Source organism: Pangasianodon hypophthalmus, chromosome 9 (assembly GCF_027358585.1).
Source record: "Pangasianodon hypophthalmus isolate fPanHyp1 chromosome 9, fPanHyp1.pri, whole genome shotgun sequence".
NCBI lineage: Eukaryota > Metazoa > Chordata > Actinopteri > Siluriformes > Pangasiidae > Pangasianodon > Pangasianodon hypophthalmus.
The window spans coordinates 26948868-26964756 of record NC_069718.1 but is presented as its reverse complement, the minus strand read 5'-3'; the positions used below and the strand labels follow the sequence as shown (position 1 = coordinate 26964756).

At 40.2% G+C, this 15889-nt stretch overlaps 1 protein-coding gene across 7 annotated transcripts in view; it reads left to right on the top strand.

The window, feature by feature from the left end:
* The first annotated feature begins 247 nt into the window (after positions 1-247).
* ptpn12 (protein tyrosine phosphatase non-receptor type 12) overlaps positions 248-15889 on the top strand; it is a 48149-nt gene continuing 32507 nt past the window's right edge. For 5 of the 7 annotated variants that reach the window (XR_008302380.1, XR_008302381.1, XR_008302382.1 and 2 more), the window contains exon 1: positions 248-700. Coding sequence is in view for 3 of the 7 variants with exons in the window: in XM_053237256.1 (XP_053093231.1) it covers positions 602-700 (99 nt within the window). In the remaining 4 variants the exon portion in view is untranslated. The remainder of the gene's footprint in view (positions 701-15889) is intronic. The other 2 variants (XM_026919240.3, XM_026919239.3) reach the window with 1 other exon arrangement.

The window sequence follows — 15889 nt, the reverse complement described above, 5'->3', positions numbered from 1 at the left end:
CACGTCACACAGACCGGAAATCTGGGTGGGACGCGCGCAATGGATTCAGCCAATTATAACCTTGCTGACGTCTAGCTCAGATTGACAGCGAGATCTCACAATTAGCACTTGAGAAGGCTACATTTTATTTGAGAGACACAGAGTTCTAGCCAATCACACGCTAGCATGGGCAAGTCGCTGTCCAATTGCAGCAGAGTTCTGACTGCGGAGGGAGGAGACTGGGTCGTGGCGGCTTTTGGGCGGTCCAGACAGTTTTGTTTCTGAGTTTAGTTGGTAATGTGGCAGTGTGGAGCTAGGGAGGGGTGAACCGATGGTTGGTTTAGATGTGTATATACATACATGCATATATACTGTATATATGCATAAAACCATATTACAGTAGCCTTCCTGCTGCGGTGAAAGGGGAGATATTCACAGGGACACATTGATGCGGGTTCATCGGGGAGGAAAGAGGAGCATGGACCCGTAAAGATGTTGGAATTAATCGCCAGAGAAGATTCTTTCCTTTAAGATATTTATTTAATTTATTTTTCTATATTTTTGTACTTTATATTTTGTACCTACGTTTCGGCCGGGGTGCTGATATTCAGGGACTGTGAGGATGGATCAGGCGAATATCTTGAGGAAGTTCATTCAGGGGGTTCACGCCATGCGATCAGGGGAGCAGAGAGGAGAGGATAACTTCAGCTCGGACTTCATGGTGAGAAACACGGCAGCAGATCCTGCTACTACCCCGCTGCTTCACCTCACCTCACCACACTCACTTCACCTCACCTCTCTCACTTCACTCAGCTCTCTCACTTCACTCAGCTCTCTCAGCTCCGACTTTCACTTTAATAACACTTCCCATTGTTCTGTCGCTACTTTGTATCCTCTAAGAGCACTCACTCACTCACTCACACACACACACACACTCACACACACACACTCAGAGCCTCCCCCTAACTCCAGCTAGCAGGCTTCTGCGGCCTACCTCTCTCCTCCCTCACACAGAGCCGCTGTAAAAGCAGTTTTCATTAAATGTAATCTCTGCACGCCTCTTTCACCTGCGGACTTTTTCCTCTCAGCCCCGGAGGCTGAATCTCAGTGTGAAAGACTGAAACACTGCTACAGCTAACGCTACATTAGTGTCCTGTTTGTGACGCCTCTCTCCCGACAACAAAGATGCTAATGTGTATGAAGTGGCCCGGAGCCGGACAGCCTTCCTTTCAGCGGGGTTCCGGTGCGGCGGAGCGCGCGGCAGATATCCGGCCTCGGCGGAGGCGTGTAGCGCTGCGGGGCGCGCGCCCGCCCGCGTTACCGTGCTGTAAATAATACCAGCTACAGCCATTTTTATATTTTAATTAACAAATATATACAACATTGAAAAAGACAAACATAATCATTTTTAAAACATTTTACAATTTAAAAATTAAAGAACAAAATTTTACACATCGGCTGCTTCTAGTCAGTTTATTAAATTATGTTTATAGCAATTATTAAAAAATTATACACAATATCACAATATTATCATTATATAGTCACATCACCAGCTCTAATTTATATTGTTAAAACTTATTTTATTCTGCTAAGTTCCATATTTGATAAACCACATTTTTATGTTTGACATGAGCATGAATAAGGAATGTGTTTAAATGTCTGCAGAAGTGTGTAAAGCAGGACACACTGTTGCTCCAGCACTTGGCATTTTCCAGGAACATTTGGAAAACAAAATGTACACAAATATGTTAAATTAAATGATGTCTGTTATGTGTGGCTATTTGAACGTTTTTAAACTACACTCCTGGGCAAAAAAAAAAAAAAAAATCAGACCAAGCCCAAAATGGCAAATATGAAGCTTTTAATGGCCTTAATAACAAATCATTGGTGAGAAAATGAGCAGGAATGAAACAGATGCACTCCTGAGAGCTCCTGTGCCTCCATTCGCTGGTTTCCTTTTGCTGCAGTGAACTGTTTGTTTGGGGAAAAGCTAGAAACAGGGAAATTCACTTCTACAGTCTTCTTGTACACAAAGGTAAAATCATCATAATGATTAAAATATTTGGTGTAAAATTCAAACTAACACATGTCTGGGTGTACAACATTTTCCAAAAATATCTTCTGGGATGATTTTTTAAAAGAAAGTGATTATTTGGTTTTCTGCCGCACCTGATGCAGCCCATCAAGAGCCACAAGGTTTAAACATTTAAAGAAATCAAAGGGAAAAGCTCTCGCATACTAACTTCCTTTATCTATTTGTTTTATTCTTGCTCATTTACTGACCAATGATTTGTTGTTAAGATCATTAAAAGCTTCATATTTTTCTTGGCCCTTTTTGCCCAGGAGTGTATGCCGTGATCAGTAAGTTAAGGGCCAGCCTTGTCTCAGTGTTGTGAGAATACAGCTGTGGGATTGTGAATGTACGGTCTTGTCAGTATGTTAAAAGTGGCTGCTTGGTGCTGAGAGTTGGATGCTGGCTGTTGGAGAGATCAGTATTATTATAGTAGGCTAAATCAGCCTCATCTCTGTGTGTGGTTTTGGATATTAATGTCAGAAACTGAAAAAACATTTGTCGAGTTGCAGGAATGTGGTGCTGTTGGTTTCTTGAAAGCCTTGAGGGATTAAAAAAGGTTAAATATGGAATCCAGAAGAGTGGTTTCTCTATTAGAAAGGGTTTGGGATCCATTTAGGAAGATTAGATGGATTTTGGTGTTGCAGGCTGACGTTAAGTACGAGAAACAAACTGAATGAAGTCGAGAGGCTATCACACATGACTCATGCATGTAACCCGTAACAGACACCATTCAGTCAGCCAGCGTACAGGCTAACAGCTTGTTTTTAACAGGTTTACACTCACCTTTGTTCACCTGTGTTTGATACAGCAGGTGTGTTTCCCATGTGCAAGCTAATATCAGTAATCAGGGTTGCCATGTTTCAGCACATATGCAGAAACACTTCAGCACTGGAACAGAGAAACGTGTTTCTTCTTTTCTTTCCTCAGCCATTGTGTGGTGAGACAGCTCACTGTGGTGCACATGCATTTCTGTCATACACACATTATCCAGGCCATAATACCCCTGTAATATACATTACAGTACAAATAATTCTGTACATCATAGACACACTGTTTGCACTTTTTTAGTTTTCATTCTGATTATTTGCTGTAAAATAAAACTTGCTGGTCTGCAGAGGTTTTGTTAACTTGCCCAATCTGGCAACCCTGTTAACGGTGTTGTTTGCTGCTCCTCCCTCGAGCATGGGGCAGTGTGATTCGTGTCCCAGTGCTCCTCTGTTAGCGCTTGTTACAGTTCCCCTTTTTGATTAGGTGCAATAATAATTTGTCTTCTAATTAATGAACCACTCCTTACAGTAAAGAATGGAGAGATTTCAAAAAAGAGAAGTGGAATTAAAGATGCTGTTGAAACACCATAGACTGAGCTTTGAGAACTGACAAAGATGTGCACTTTTTTATTTAGATTTTTTTTTAATGTTCGTATATCCCATGCTACTTGAGACCACAGGAAGCTTTCGTGTAGGCTCAGGCTGATATCTGCTAACCACAGTGACACACAGCGCTGAGGTGTGACACATGTAAGTGCTTCCTTGTGGACTGTGCGAAAACTTGGTGAGAAGATTGCAGTGAGGGGTGGCTGTCTGAAAAACACTGCATTGTGCATCACTTTGTGACCTTGCTGAAGGCCTCAGCATGTGTGCTCACATACACGAGAAGGTGTCCAGGTGTTTTTCACCTTTCACAGCTGGGGGTTATCAGTCGTGTTCGTCACGTTGATCAGTTCACAATAATAATATTGTGAGATATTGTGAAGGTGTATTGTACTGAAATGCGTGTGCTTGGTGGCAGTGTGTGCCTCAGAGCTGGAGCTGCTACAGTGTGTTTCGAGCGCTCACTTCAATCTGCACAAATACTTCTGCACAATGGTCCTCAGTTGATAACCCCTGATCTAAATATCTTTTTTACTATTTATTTTTTATTTACTGGTCTTGTGAGTGGTTAGGAGGCTGTGACGAGTGTGTGTCTGGAGCGGTGTCATGAGCTTCGGGATGTGAATGAAAGTCTATGTTCTCCCTGTTTTATAATAAAGTTAGCATGTAGAAACAGAGCCTGATAATGACTTTCCCCAAGCTTGGTGTGAAAACATGTTGCTGAAATTCTGACCTAACATAACTTCCTGTTGGCTTCTGCAGAACAAACCAAAGGTTTTTTTTTTTGTTGTTTTTTTTCTGTGTTAGAAACAAGCCATTACTTCACAGAATTTCTTAGTTTTATAATGAAAGATAATCTATAATGATATTAAAGTGCAGAACCAACGTTAAATGCTTGTGTCTTATTACAGACTGATCTGAATCTGCCTCAAAGCAGCGCCATGTATAGTTTACAGAGCAGCATGTGTCTGGAGTTAGCATTAGCTTGAGTGATTGTTCAGGATATGACTCCATGTGAAGGAACATCTACTTAATTATTTGTTTAGTTCGTAGTTTGTTTGAGCCTCCTCGACCCACCCTGTGTGCCAGCTCCTCCCTGTTTCCTCCCCACAAGTCAGCAGTGTGTTCCTGTTACACTGCGCAGGAGAGGTGGGTGATGTTACAAATATGTCATGTCACGATAGTTGAAGACATTCTAGGATATACAATATGTATCATGATATGTTAAGTTATATAAGTAATATAAGTAAAAAAAAAACAAAAACCCTTAATTATACTTGATATGATGATACACAAAAAAAGTGAAATTCTCTCTAAAAAAAAATAATGAAGGTTTCAGAAAATACAGAATTTTAATATCAAACAGCTGCTTTGAGTCAGTTCATAATTATTAAAAGCTATGAAATGTTTTAAAAAGGTATCATGATTATCTCAGAAAAGTGCATTGTGTCAGTTCATGGTGTTGGTGTTATCAGTGTATCTCCGGCTCTGCTGCGCAGTGTAGTTTATCGGGTTGTTGGAAAAGTCCAGGACTCGTACTCATGGTGCCTCTCAGAGGGGAAGAGCAGATCTGGTCTTCCTCTTACACACACAGTTAAAAGCAGTTCATCAAGATTCAGAATTACATACACGAGCTTCAGGTTTGTGCGATACAACAATATTATTACTCTATCGTTCTAGCTATCATGTTGTAAACAGTGTTGCTTCATCATAATGAAATACTCGGTGGGCTAAACTGTTCACTGTCTTAGTGGTTTTCTTTCTTCAGAAAGTGGTTCTTCAGAGCAGCTCAGCTAAACCAGCTACGTTTATCAGAAGGACTCGTCTGCAAGTATAAGTCATGTGCAAAGACGAACCTGTAAACTAAGTTAAAACGTATAGTCTCATGAAAAGACCATTTCATTTCAGGTGTAGCATTTATTTATTTATTTATTTATTTATTTATTTATGAAAAGCATCTCTTCTTAAAATTGGCTAGATTGTTGTCATATCCATGAAACTTGCACACGACTTATTTTAGTACCAACTTTAAAATACTGTACAATAGTCATTAAAAGCACGTCATGTTTGGGTCGTTAGAGAAATGGTTAACGGGGGATGTGTATGAGGGAAGGCTGCTGAGAGGAATTACATCCCCTCGTAAATTTGGTTAGATTCTTGTTACATCCATGACTTTAGTTATCAATATATCAATCATCACTGACTCATCACTCTGGTTGTTAGAAGAATATATTATTAGTAACACCTACTATTTGTGCAGGTAGAGACGGTTTATATTTGCCGTTCTTAATCAGCGGTCAGTTTGGGACTGCAGGGCTGCTGTTAGCTCGGGTACAGAGCCTTCACCATCACTGCGGTGTGGAAGATCCGGCAGCACGGCATTAACTCATCTGACTGCAGTGCTAGAGGTGGTGAAAGTTCAGTATAGTACACACAGTCCAGTGAAACGGAACATTTCACACAAAAAGCCTTCATCTTGTATTTGAAATGTGTGCTGGACATTTACATCTACCATTATTACTGAAGTACACTGCAGTTACTTCCTGGATTCTAGTTCAGAAGCAACCGGAAATATTTAAGCACTATCAGACGAGCAAGAGTGCTGTTGTAGTGAATATCAGAACGGCTGTGATTCGGCTGTAGTCACAAGTCTGCAGGTAATCACAGGTAATCAATCACAGGTAGTCAGTCGGAGGTAATCACAGCCGGTCTGATATTCATGATTGCGAGTGTGATATTGCTTTTATACAACAGTTCTGTAAAGGAGAAATGATCAAGTAACTGACATTTCAGATACAATATGTCCAAATATTTAGTTTATTTTTGCTCCATTGATGAAAATAGTTCCCAAAGAAGCCCCAGCTGGACAGAGCTTTGCGTGTTGCCGTGGTAACGTACTTCTGATTCTGTGAGAATTATGCGTAAGCTGAAGGAGGCAGTGGCTGAGAGGCTGACTGTGTGCTGAGCCAAAATAGAAAACGAAATAAGCATGGTATAGCATTACTTAACCAAAAATAGAGAGCGGTTTCATTCAGGAAGGAACGTGATTGGGTAAAAAGAGAAATGATTGAGTTGAAGGTAATAAATGGCAATGTGTTTTAATATGTACTTTGAAAAAGTCAACAGTGAGGTAACTGTGTGATCCTCTGCTGTGACTCACTGTGAAACTGTGACACCTGAACACTCGTACTGTACAAGTGTGCTGGGTTTTGCTGTGGACACTGTTAGCACATAGCTAGGCGGTTAGCTTAACATGCAGGTTCTGTGGTTAAATCTTGACTGTACTCGCCGGATCTAATATTTTGAGTAGCTATTCAGTCAGGGTCAAGCAAGGTCATGCAGTGCTGGAAAAGGAAACACGTAAAACACTGCGTCTTAACACACACTGTTTCATGCATGAGCCAGGCTAAACGATGCCTAAACAACTCTAATAACTTTAGATTTGCCTAAAAGAAAATAGATTTTTTTTTTTTTTTTTTTTTTTTTTTTTTTTTTTTTTTTTTTTTACAAAGAGTAATTTTAATCACAAATAGGCTATGAAAACTAATTTCCCTTATTCATGTGTCATACCAGCCTGTTTCAGTATGACAGTATCAGCAGTATAAACAGTACTTCTGGCTGTAATTTTACTGTCAGCTAACGCTTTCTTACAGCTCCTGAAATAACTACTGGACCAGATTGCTAAAGCGAGATTAGGAAGGTGCGCCAGCGGGTTTCCACTCTGTGTGAAAAAGGAGCTCTGTAAGCAGAGACAGGAGAGCAGGACAGATGAAAGGGCTACGCTTTAGAGTTATGATGAGAAGCACAGTGTAAATGAAATGCCGAGTTTGGATACGACTGTATCCATAATGTTTTAATAAAGTTTGGATAAATTTTATTGGAATTTTTTTGTTGGAATCTTCTCCTGCCTCGGATTTGCAAATCAACATTGCAGTAATAGCAACGATCATCCTCCCCTTTCCCCAGCCTTTTAGGGCAAGCAGCAGACGTGAGCAGCTACAGCTGGGTGGAGTTCATTCCCAGGCCAGGAAATGTAAACAGCAGCCTGAAAGAAACCCAAACCAGTGTAAAAGTGCGTACTAATCACTCACACGTAAGAGATACGGGGCGTTTGGACTCTTCGTCACAGATGTGATCAGTAAACAATAGCTGTTATTAATATTAGGGATGATGACATGACGCAGATTTTTTTGTGTCCAATAATTGTTTTGCCTTTAAAAAAAATACATTAAATTGCGTAATATAACATCATACATAATATCTCATACTTTCATTTGGTTATGTATTGGTTATTTTTCATTTATTAAAGGAGTCAAAATATGACGTCCTGTGATGTTCGAGCATTAGTGCAATTCTGAACACTGTTAGAAATTGCTCTAAATCCTTTCCTGTTTTTATTTTGCCATAATTTAAAAAATGTTTTGTGTTACTGAAAAAAACAGAAAAACTTTTGCATTTCTAGTTCTTTCATAACATGCTAAAGAATGTTGTCCAGAGTTCTTAATTTTGCGCACTATCATCTGGCCCGAACATCATTTTGCTCTTTTATATTGAAAACGATTCAGTGATAAATAACGACATCACGCAGCACCGTGACGAACATCCGGAAGGTTTTGTGCCATTTATGTTTCCTTCAATGATGTGTACTGTCTGCGCCATATCATCATGCTTCCACCTCCGTACTGTACTTCACTGTGTGTGTGTGTGTGTGTGTGTGTGTGTGTGTGTGTGTGTGTGTGTGTGTATAGCGTAGTACACAGGTTCCAGTGACTGTTCTGAAACAGAACATTGTTAAAAGTGCTTCGTCAGTCAGCAGTGTGAGACTGTAGTGAAAACTCAGAAGCACTCTGTTGCTGATGAAGGACTTTTGTCCAGAATGTTCAGTTTTACAGGAAACCTTGTGTATTATCCTGAACTTTCCCCACCTCCACACACCCCTGTTAAATGGCAGGTTTTTTGTGATGAAACAGCTGAACCCCGTGGAAGGACTCGCAGGCTGTGTACAGGAGATCCCCTCACAGATTTGATAGATTTGAAGCATGTTTGCAAGGAAGTGTGGAATAAAATTGCCAGGTTTTCTCTCTTTCTTTTTCCCCCTAAAATATTTCTCTTTGTTTTTCACTTGAATTTTGTTGGTTGCTGCATCACGTTAAAGGTGATTTTACTTGGTTTCATGTTTTGCATCATAAAAACCCGCGGTTATAAGAGGGGTGTGTAGACTTTTTATATCCACCGTAGATTAGGTTATAAATGTAGAGGTAAGAGGTAGCGATGGGCAAAAATTACAAAAATATCATAATTCTCAAAGATACGATACACAAAACTGCGAGCAAAACAGTAGTGATCCAAAAAAAAAAAAAAAAAACTGTAATGTCTACAGTTTTTTAAAATATAATGGAATGGCAAAAAAATGTAATGCCAACTTTTTAAAATATAAACCTAACTTTTATTTTATATAAATAAATAAATATTTGACACTAAAAAGAAGAAAAATTCTAACTTTTTTTAATTTTTTAAATTAAGCACATATTTTTTAGTGCAGATTAATTTATAAAAAGTAGTTTATTATTTAAAAATTAATTAAATAAATTATAAAATATCACGGTATCCCAGCGAAGTGTTCTGTAGTAAAAAGTGTAATGTATCATGACTTTCCATCGTCATATCGTCCAGCCCTGGTAAACGTCTTTCTAAATGTGATTTTCTCTGTTTTCACTTTCTAGGACTTTGCTGAGTGTGATATGTGCAAAAGAGCAACGTTTCAGTTCAGAAAACAGTGTGTTTTAGAAGTTGAAGGTGTTTGACCGTATGAAGGGGTTTTCCAGCAGCCACACACACATCGCGTGGGTGATCAGAATCGAGTCACATGCGTGACGAAAAGTCCTGTGAGGCTGCACGAGATTCTGAGGTGGCTTTAGTTAGTCACAAATGTTGTGCCCAAACCCTCCATGTGCTCCTGAATTTTGTACACTGTCACAAAAACATGTGCGGCATTCGACTAGTCATCTGATACCTTCACCTATGATTGCCACTGAAACAATAAGCAAATTCCAAATTAAATAATATAAAGGTGTACATTCTGTTTGTATGTCATATTAATAAAATCACTTTCATACCAGCTCTTGTCTTTAAACGCGGCATATTCAGCAGCAGTATAATGACACGGCTAAAGTAAATATTCAGTTCAGCTTTATTGTCATTGTACGCATACAGGGGTGTAGAGTGTAATGATGTGTAGCCGCAGGTGTTAACGTTAGTGCGAGTAACATGAGGCCGAGGACATTGAGTATCATCATTTCACAGGACACTGAACACAGTACACAGAAGCAGGGTCTGTAGGTCCTATGAGATCTTTACATGTGTTTTGAGATAAAATAATGCAAATTAGCCAAAAAAATCAGTGATTTGGCCGGCTGTTTCAGCCACTGGAGATGGCTCTCGGGTCATGCTCAGTGCCTTGTGGAGATGAAGATACCCTGCCTTTAGCTCTGTGAAAGTGTGTGGAGATGCGCAAAGATCCTCATTCATTCATTCATTCATTCATTCATTCATTACCTGCTTTATCCTGCTCAGCGTCACAGTGGGTCCGGAGCCGATCCCAGGAGCTCTGAGCATGACGTGGGAATACAGCTCGGGTGCGACGCCAGTCCATCGCAGGACAGCAGGTCCACATGTGTGAAGACTTAAAATATATCTAATACGATTTCTAGCCTTGGTCAAACCCCAAAAAGTGCATTTTGCCTCACTTGCCGTTAAACCGTGAAGGAATCACCAGCAGCTTAACTACAGAAAGACCCTGACAGAGTACTACCTTCAGGTTTATGTTCACTTTATTGTCATTTATCACAGCATAGGAACAGTGAAATGCTAATGCTCCAGGAGCTCACTCCTCCAGTTAAAATATAGCGCATATGACACGTGTGCAGAGACGGCATACGAGACAGCATACATAAGGTGTGTCTTTACATAAATGGGGAAAAAGTATTGCGCAAGCTGAGATTGCGCACAGAATGAATATTGCAGTTGTGTAATATGATTAAGAAAAATGTGCAGTGTAGTAGGTGATACTGCGTTCTCCCTGCTTGTGATTTATCAGTAAAGTCATTGTGATAAATCGTTTAATCGTCCAGAGCTGATAGCCTAAAAAAAGACAGGAAAACAAGCATTTCCTCCCTTTCCTGTTTAAGCAGAGTAGCGGAGGGTGTAATAATTCTACCAGCTGTGCAGTCGACTCACCCGGGTGGTGGACTTTTAGGTGATGAACAGTTTAGGGGAAAAAAAAAAAAAAAAGCTTAACAGAACGTGTTACAAATTGGTTGTGTAATGTCCACACAGCTGACGTGTTCACTGCTGATCCTCTTCTACGCTAACTGTTTTACTGTGTCTGAGCTCTAACCACTGCAGGAGTTAGCATTAACATTATTTATAAAGTGTTAGATTCAACACTGTTTAATTATTTTGTGTCAAAATCTTCAACCTTTTTCCCCTCTAACCTAAAGAGTTATTTTAGACCAATTTTTTTGCTACGATCACGAATAAATATAATAAACTAATGTTAACTATATGCTTATCTATTGACAGATTTTTTTGTTTCACATTAATGAACTCGAAACATTCTCCATGTACCTTGACAGAAAGCGAGGGAGCTCCATGAGCGCATGTGAAATGGGGGAAGGGGGCGGGGCTTCCAGGCGCTGTCAGTTCAGCACGCACGTGCAAATCATTCCAGGTTCAGATGTCGATTGGCTCGTCTGCCGTTTCGACTGGAGAGGAAAAGAACGCTCCTCTGGGGTAGTTTTGAGTGATAAACTCATACTAGTCTATTCTGATGTTAAACTGTGGAGCTACTACGCAAAACGTGTAAAAGGTGTTGGGTCTGATAATATAATCAGAATAAACTAGGGCTGCCCAGTATAACAAAATTATTGAAATATCGCAAATGTAAATATCGTGATTATGTATATCACAAAGGCTTGAGATAGCTGAATGATGTTAATACTTCAAAAAGTTATGAAAAGTCAAAGTTTTAGGGCGACGCAGATAGCAGAGACCACCTTCTTTTCCTGAAAAGAACATGAAACGTGTATGTTGGATATGAGTTTTCAGTTTTTGAGTGTATATATAAATATAATTTATATTATATGATTTCACACACTTGTAGCATTATCATCCCGCATATCGCATTATTTAATAAGTTATGGCATACCGCAGTTTTCTTCAGTATCGTGCGGCTCTCGATTAAACACACTGGAAAGCATGGCAGTGTAATGTCCTGTAGGGACGATTAAATCAGCATACAGCACAAGCCTACAGTGCAAGTGATGATGCAGAGGTATGAGGTTGGAGTCTACATCACTGACCAGGGCAAAAAGATGCACAAGTAGTATAGAAAGTAAAATAGTGAGAATGTACAGAAATAAAGAAGTAGAGAGGTGAAGAGGATAGTGTGTGTAGTGTGAGCAGTGTTACAGCAGTGTAGTGAGGTTGGGAAAGCCAGCTACAGTTAACAGCCGCTGTTGAGGATCCTTCTGGCCTGAGGGAAGAAGCTGTCCTTGAGCTGAGAGGTGTGTGCTGTGATGCTCCCGAGGCGTTTACCGGAGGCCAGCGGGGACACCAGGACATGAGCTGGCTGAGAGGAGTCCGTGATTATGCACGGGATTAGTATATAATCTGGATAAAATCTGGAGTTGTGGAAGATCTGTGCCGATGATTTTGATGCAGTTCTCACTGTCCTGTGAAGGAGTTTTTGGTCGTATGTGGTCAGGTTGCTAAACCACACAGATTTACACCCAGTCAGGAAACTTTTTATTGTGCATGTGTAAAGGTTGACTACAGCTGCAGTGTTTGTCCCAGAGTTCCTAAGTCTCCTCAGATGGAACAGATGTTGCGGTGCTTGTTTGAGGATGCTGGTGATTATGGACCAAGTGAGCGAGTCTGACAGATAAACACCCAGGAATCTGAAGCTGCTGCTGATTTCTGCAGGTGAACCGTTGATGTTGACAGGAGTGTGAGCCCCTCAGTGTCTCCTGATGTCCACAATTAGCTCTTTATTTGTACTAACATTCAGAGCCAGCTGGTTGTTGTGGCACCCGGTGGACAGGTCGAGAAGCTCCCTCCTGTAGGCAGACGCATTACTGTTTATGAGCCGGGTCACTGTGGTGCCGTCTGCGAACTTGACGATCTTGTTGCTGCTGTATCTCAGCTACACAGTTGAGGGTGAACAGACTATACAGCGGGGAGCTGCAGCCCCGGGACCTTCTCACACTAACTGCCAGTGTGGATGATGTACTGTTGAAAGTCCTTTCATTATGGGGTTTGTTAGACAGACATCTGTGGACCATGAGTTATTGATTAAAAAGCAGTCTGGTGTCTTAGGTCCTTGAAAAGTCTCTGTGAAACAGAACACACAGCATTCATTCAGGTTGCATTGTGAATTGATGAAGTTCATCCAGTTTGTTTTTTTAGAGACTGGGCATTAGCTGACAGACCGCTAGGCAGAGAGCCGGGTATGACGCAGTTGCAGTCTCACCAGTGTGCCGCTGCTCCTCCCTCTTTCCTCCTGGAGGCCCGGTGTTCACTGAGGTTTGTTGTTTGCTGAAGTTCAGAGGATATCCTGTGGTATTCCCGGAGGTTTAGGCAGCTAGGAAAGAACTGATGATCATACACTATAGAAGTTTTGGGGAACTACAGCGTAACATATTGAACAACAATGTAACATACAAATAAACAAAACGTTTGTATGGAGCAGCTTGTTGCTGTAGGACGGTACGGATGAGACAGAGCATAACCTGCGCTGCTTTAATCAACACTCCAGTGAAACCTGACCCACAGAAAGAGGCCTCACACACACTAAACTTAACTCACTGGGCTAATAAACGTCTTATACAGAGGTGCCGCATGTTTATGATGATCAGATGAGCCTGTACAAACAACTTGCAAAACTTTAATTAATTATAGTGAGAATTTCTCTAAGGATATGTATTTTGTTTAGTTCTGAACTTGTTCATGTTAAATGTGCTTGAATAAGTCTTACTCAACACTCAAAAAGCATAAAAAAGCATAAAGCATGACAAATATGTAGCTATGACAAAAAGCATGCTTCCTGTAAGAAAAGTAAACCTGCAGAAAGCATGAAAGAAAAAAGCAAAAGGAATGAAGCTAGCTTTAACGTGGACAGAACCTTCAGCTCCACGTGCAGCAGAAACAGAATATTTCTTGTTGTATTCTTATTAATGCCAGTAAAGCTCACAGCACTACCTAACCCTTAAACACTCCATTTACCAGCGCTGATTGCTTCCCGATCTCTCAGCAGAGAGTGTCAGGTACATGAGCACAAAGACGAGTTCTGACTACATGTGGATCAAATTAGACTGTGAGATTGCAGCTCGAGACTGAAGGCTCACATCAGCCCACAGCTTGTTTTGGTCGGGATGCGCTGATAAACATTACTTTTGTCTAGACTCAGGCATGGTCAAAATCAAAGCTAATGCATTTTAAGACCGTGACCAATTTGTAACCTTTTCCCTTGAAATGTACTAGCATTGCTCTGTAATGCTATAATAAGTAACAGCTTATTTGATACAGATTGTAAAATTAGCGCGGTCTTTTTCTGCTGACTCATTTCGTCTTTTTTAACTCAAACCACCAACGTTCTGAGTGACAGAAACTGAAAATACTCTGCCCAAAAAAAGATGTACTGGGATGGATCCACGCTGATGGGTAGTCATGTGACTGTGTAGTGTCCCAGATTAGAAAAGGCATTTAATGATAATTATACTGCAGACTACTGCTGGAATATTTTGTTCTATACGCATTAATGCAGCATACACACGGTATAGACCCTGTACAGGGTTGAATGCCTCGTGAATCCCACTTCCTGTGTTTTGCTCTAAAAAAAATCCCCCTGCTGAGAAAATGAGTGCAGACATTCAGCCCTTCTTTCAAATGCCATGTGTCCTCGCAATCAGAGCTCAACCACCCTGCTTTCTCTCAGACCAGGGCTCAGCAGCTGTGTGTGTGAGTGTGTGTGTGTTGCATTGTTTTCTTGTTTTTTTTTTTCTTCATTGTCTCTTGTTTCTCACTGGTTTCTTTTTTTAATTAGCTTTTTTTTGTGTTAAAAACTAAAATACTGATAGTTTCACTCAGAAAAGTAAAAGCATATTAAAAACGAAAGCAGCCAAAAGCTCCCGCTTGGTGAGTGAAATATACTGAACATGTAAATTCATAGCCTCATTTTACATTTCATTTAATATGTCTATTGAATTTCATAGATTACTGAGGCTATATAAAATTTTTGCTTGTTTAAAAACAATAACTTTGCAGTAACTGTGCTATGGGATTGAGCACAGTTTAAATAAAGAGATAGACAGAAAGAGCTGTTGAAATCCACAGTCTTCACAATTTGTGTGTGTTTGTTTAAAACAGATTCTTATGTATAATTTTGATTGGTTGTTGGTGTTGAACAGGGAGCGATGATTAGCGTGGTCCTGGAGGAGAGAGTCAGTAGAGTTGGTAAAGATGTGAACTGTTTTTTTTTTTTTTTTTTTTTTTTTTAAAAAGCTGATAACATCGTCTCAGTTCAGCCCTCATGAGACATGTTGAAACACGAGGATATTTTAAACTACAGTCGAACTGAATGTGCTTGTGTCTCCCAACATTTTTGCGTGGCACAAAACCTGCTGCTGTCTAATTTAAACTGACAAACTTGTCACAAAGCCTACGAGTCGTGTGCTGCTTTTAGTCCTGATGATACATTTGCTCTGAAAGAATGGTTGGCTTGTGTGATACTAATGTTTCCCAGATCGCCATTTTGCAAATTAAAATATTGCTATAAATGATTTGCTCTTCCTGAAAACTAGGATTTCCACCAGTTCAGGTTTAAGGAGAGCAGGGGAGAGTGTAATAATATTATCAGCTGTGCAGTCAGGAACTGCAGCAATCACAAAATCTCAGCTGGATGGTGGATTTATAAGCGATTCTGCAGTAATACACAGTAAACAGTATAAAAATCCCATAACGTCACATTTCTATATAATCCTCTTAGAAATCAGGTGTCTGATGTTCACATGGAGACATTTTCTCTGTTGATGCTGATCAGTGTTGAACAGGAGAGCGCCGATCGAAACCAAAACAGCGTATTTACTCACTTTCTAATGATCATCACTATTAATTTATTTGTCAAGTGTTAGATTTGACACTTCACTGCAGGCCTGTTTCTTTCTGGCTCAATATCTTCATCCTTTTTTTCTTCTTCTGACAAAAAACCCAAAAGAGTTATTGTGACCATTTTCAGCAGAAATGTTTCAGTGGCATCCCAAATAAGTTAAGTCGATCATACACTGATAGATTTTATTTCACATTGATAAACTCAAAATTTACCATGACAGAAAGTGAGAGCACATGAGATTAGGGGAAAGGGGGCGGAGCTTCCAGGAAGTGTCTGTTAATATCTGAGCGTTCAAAACGC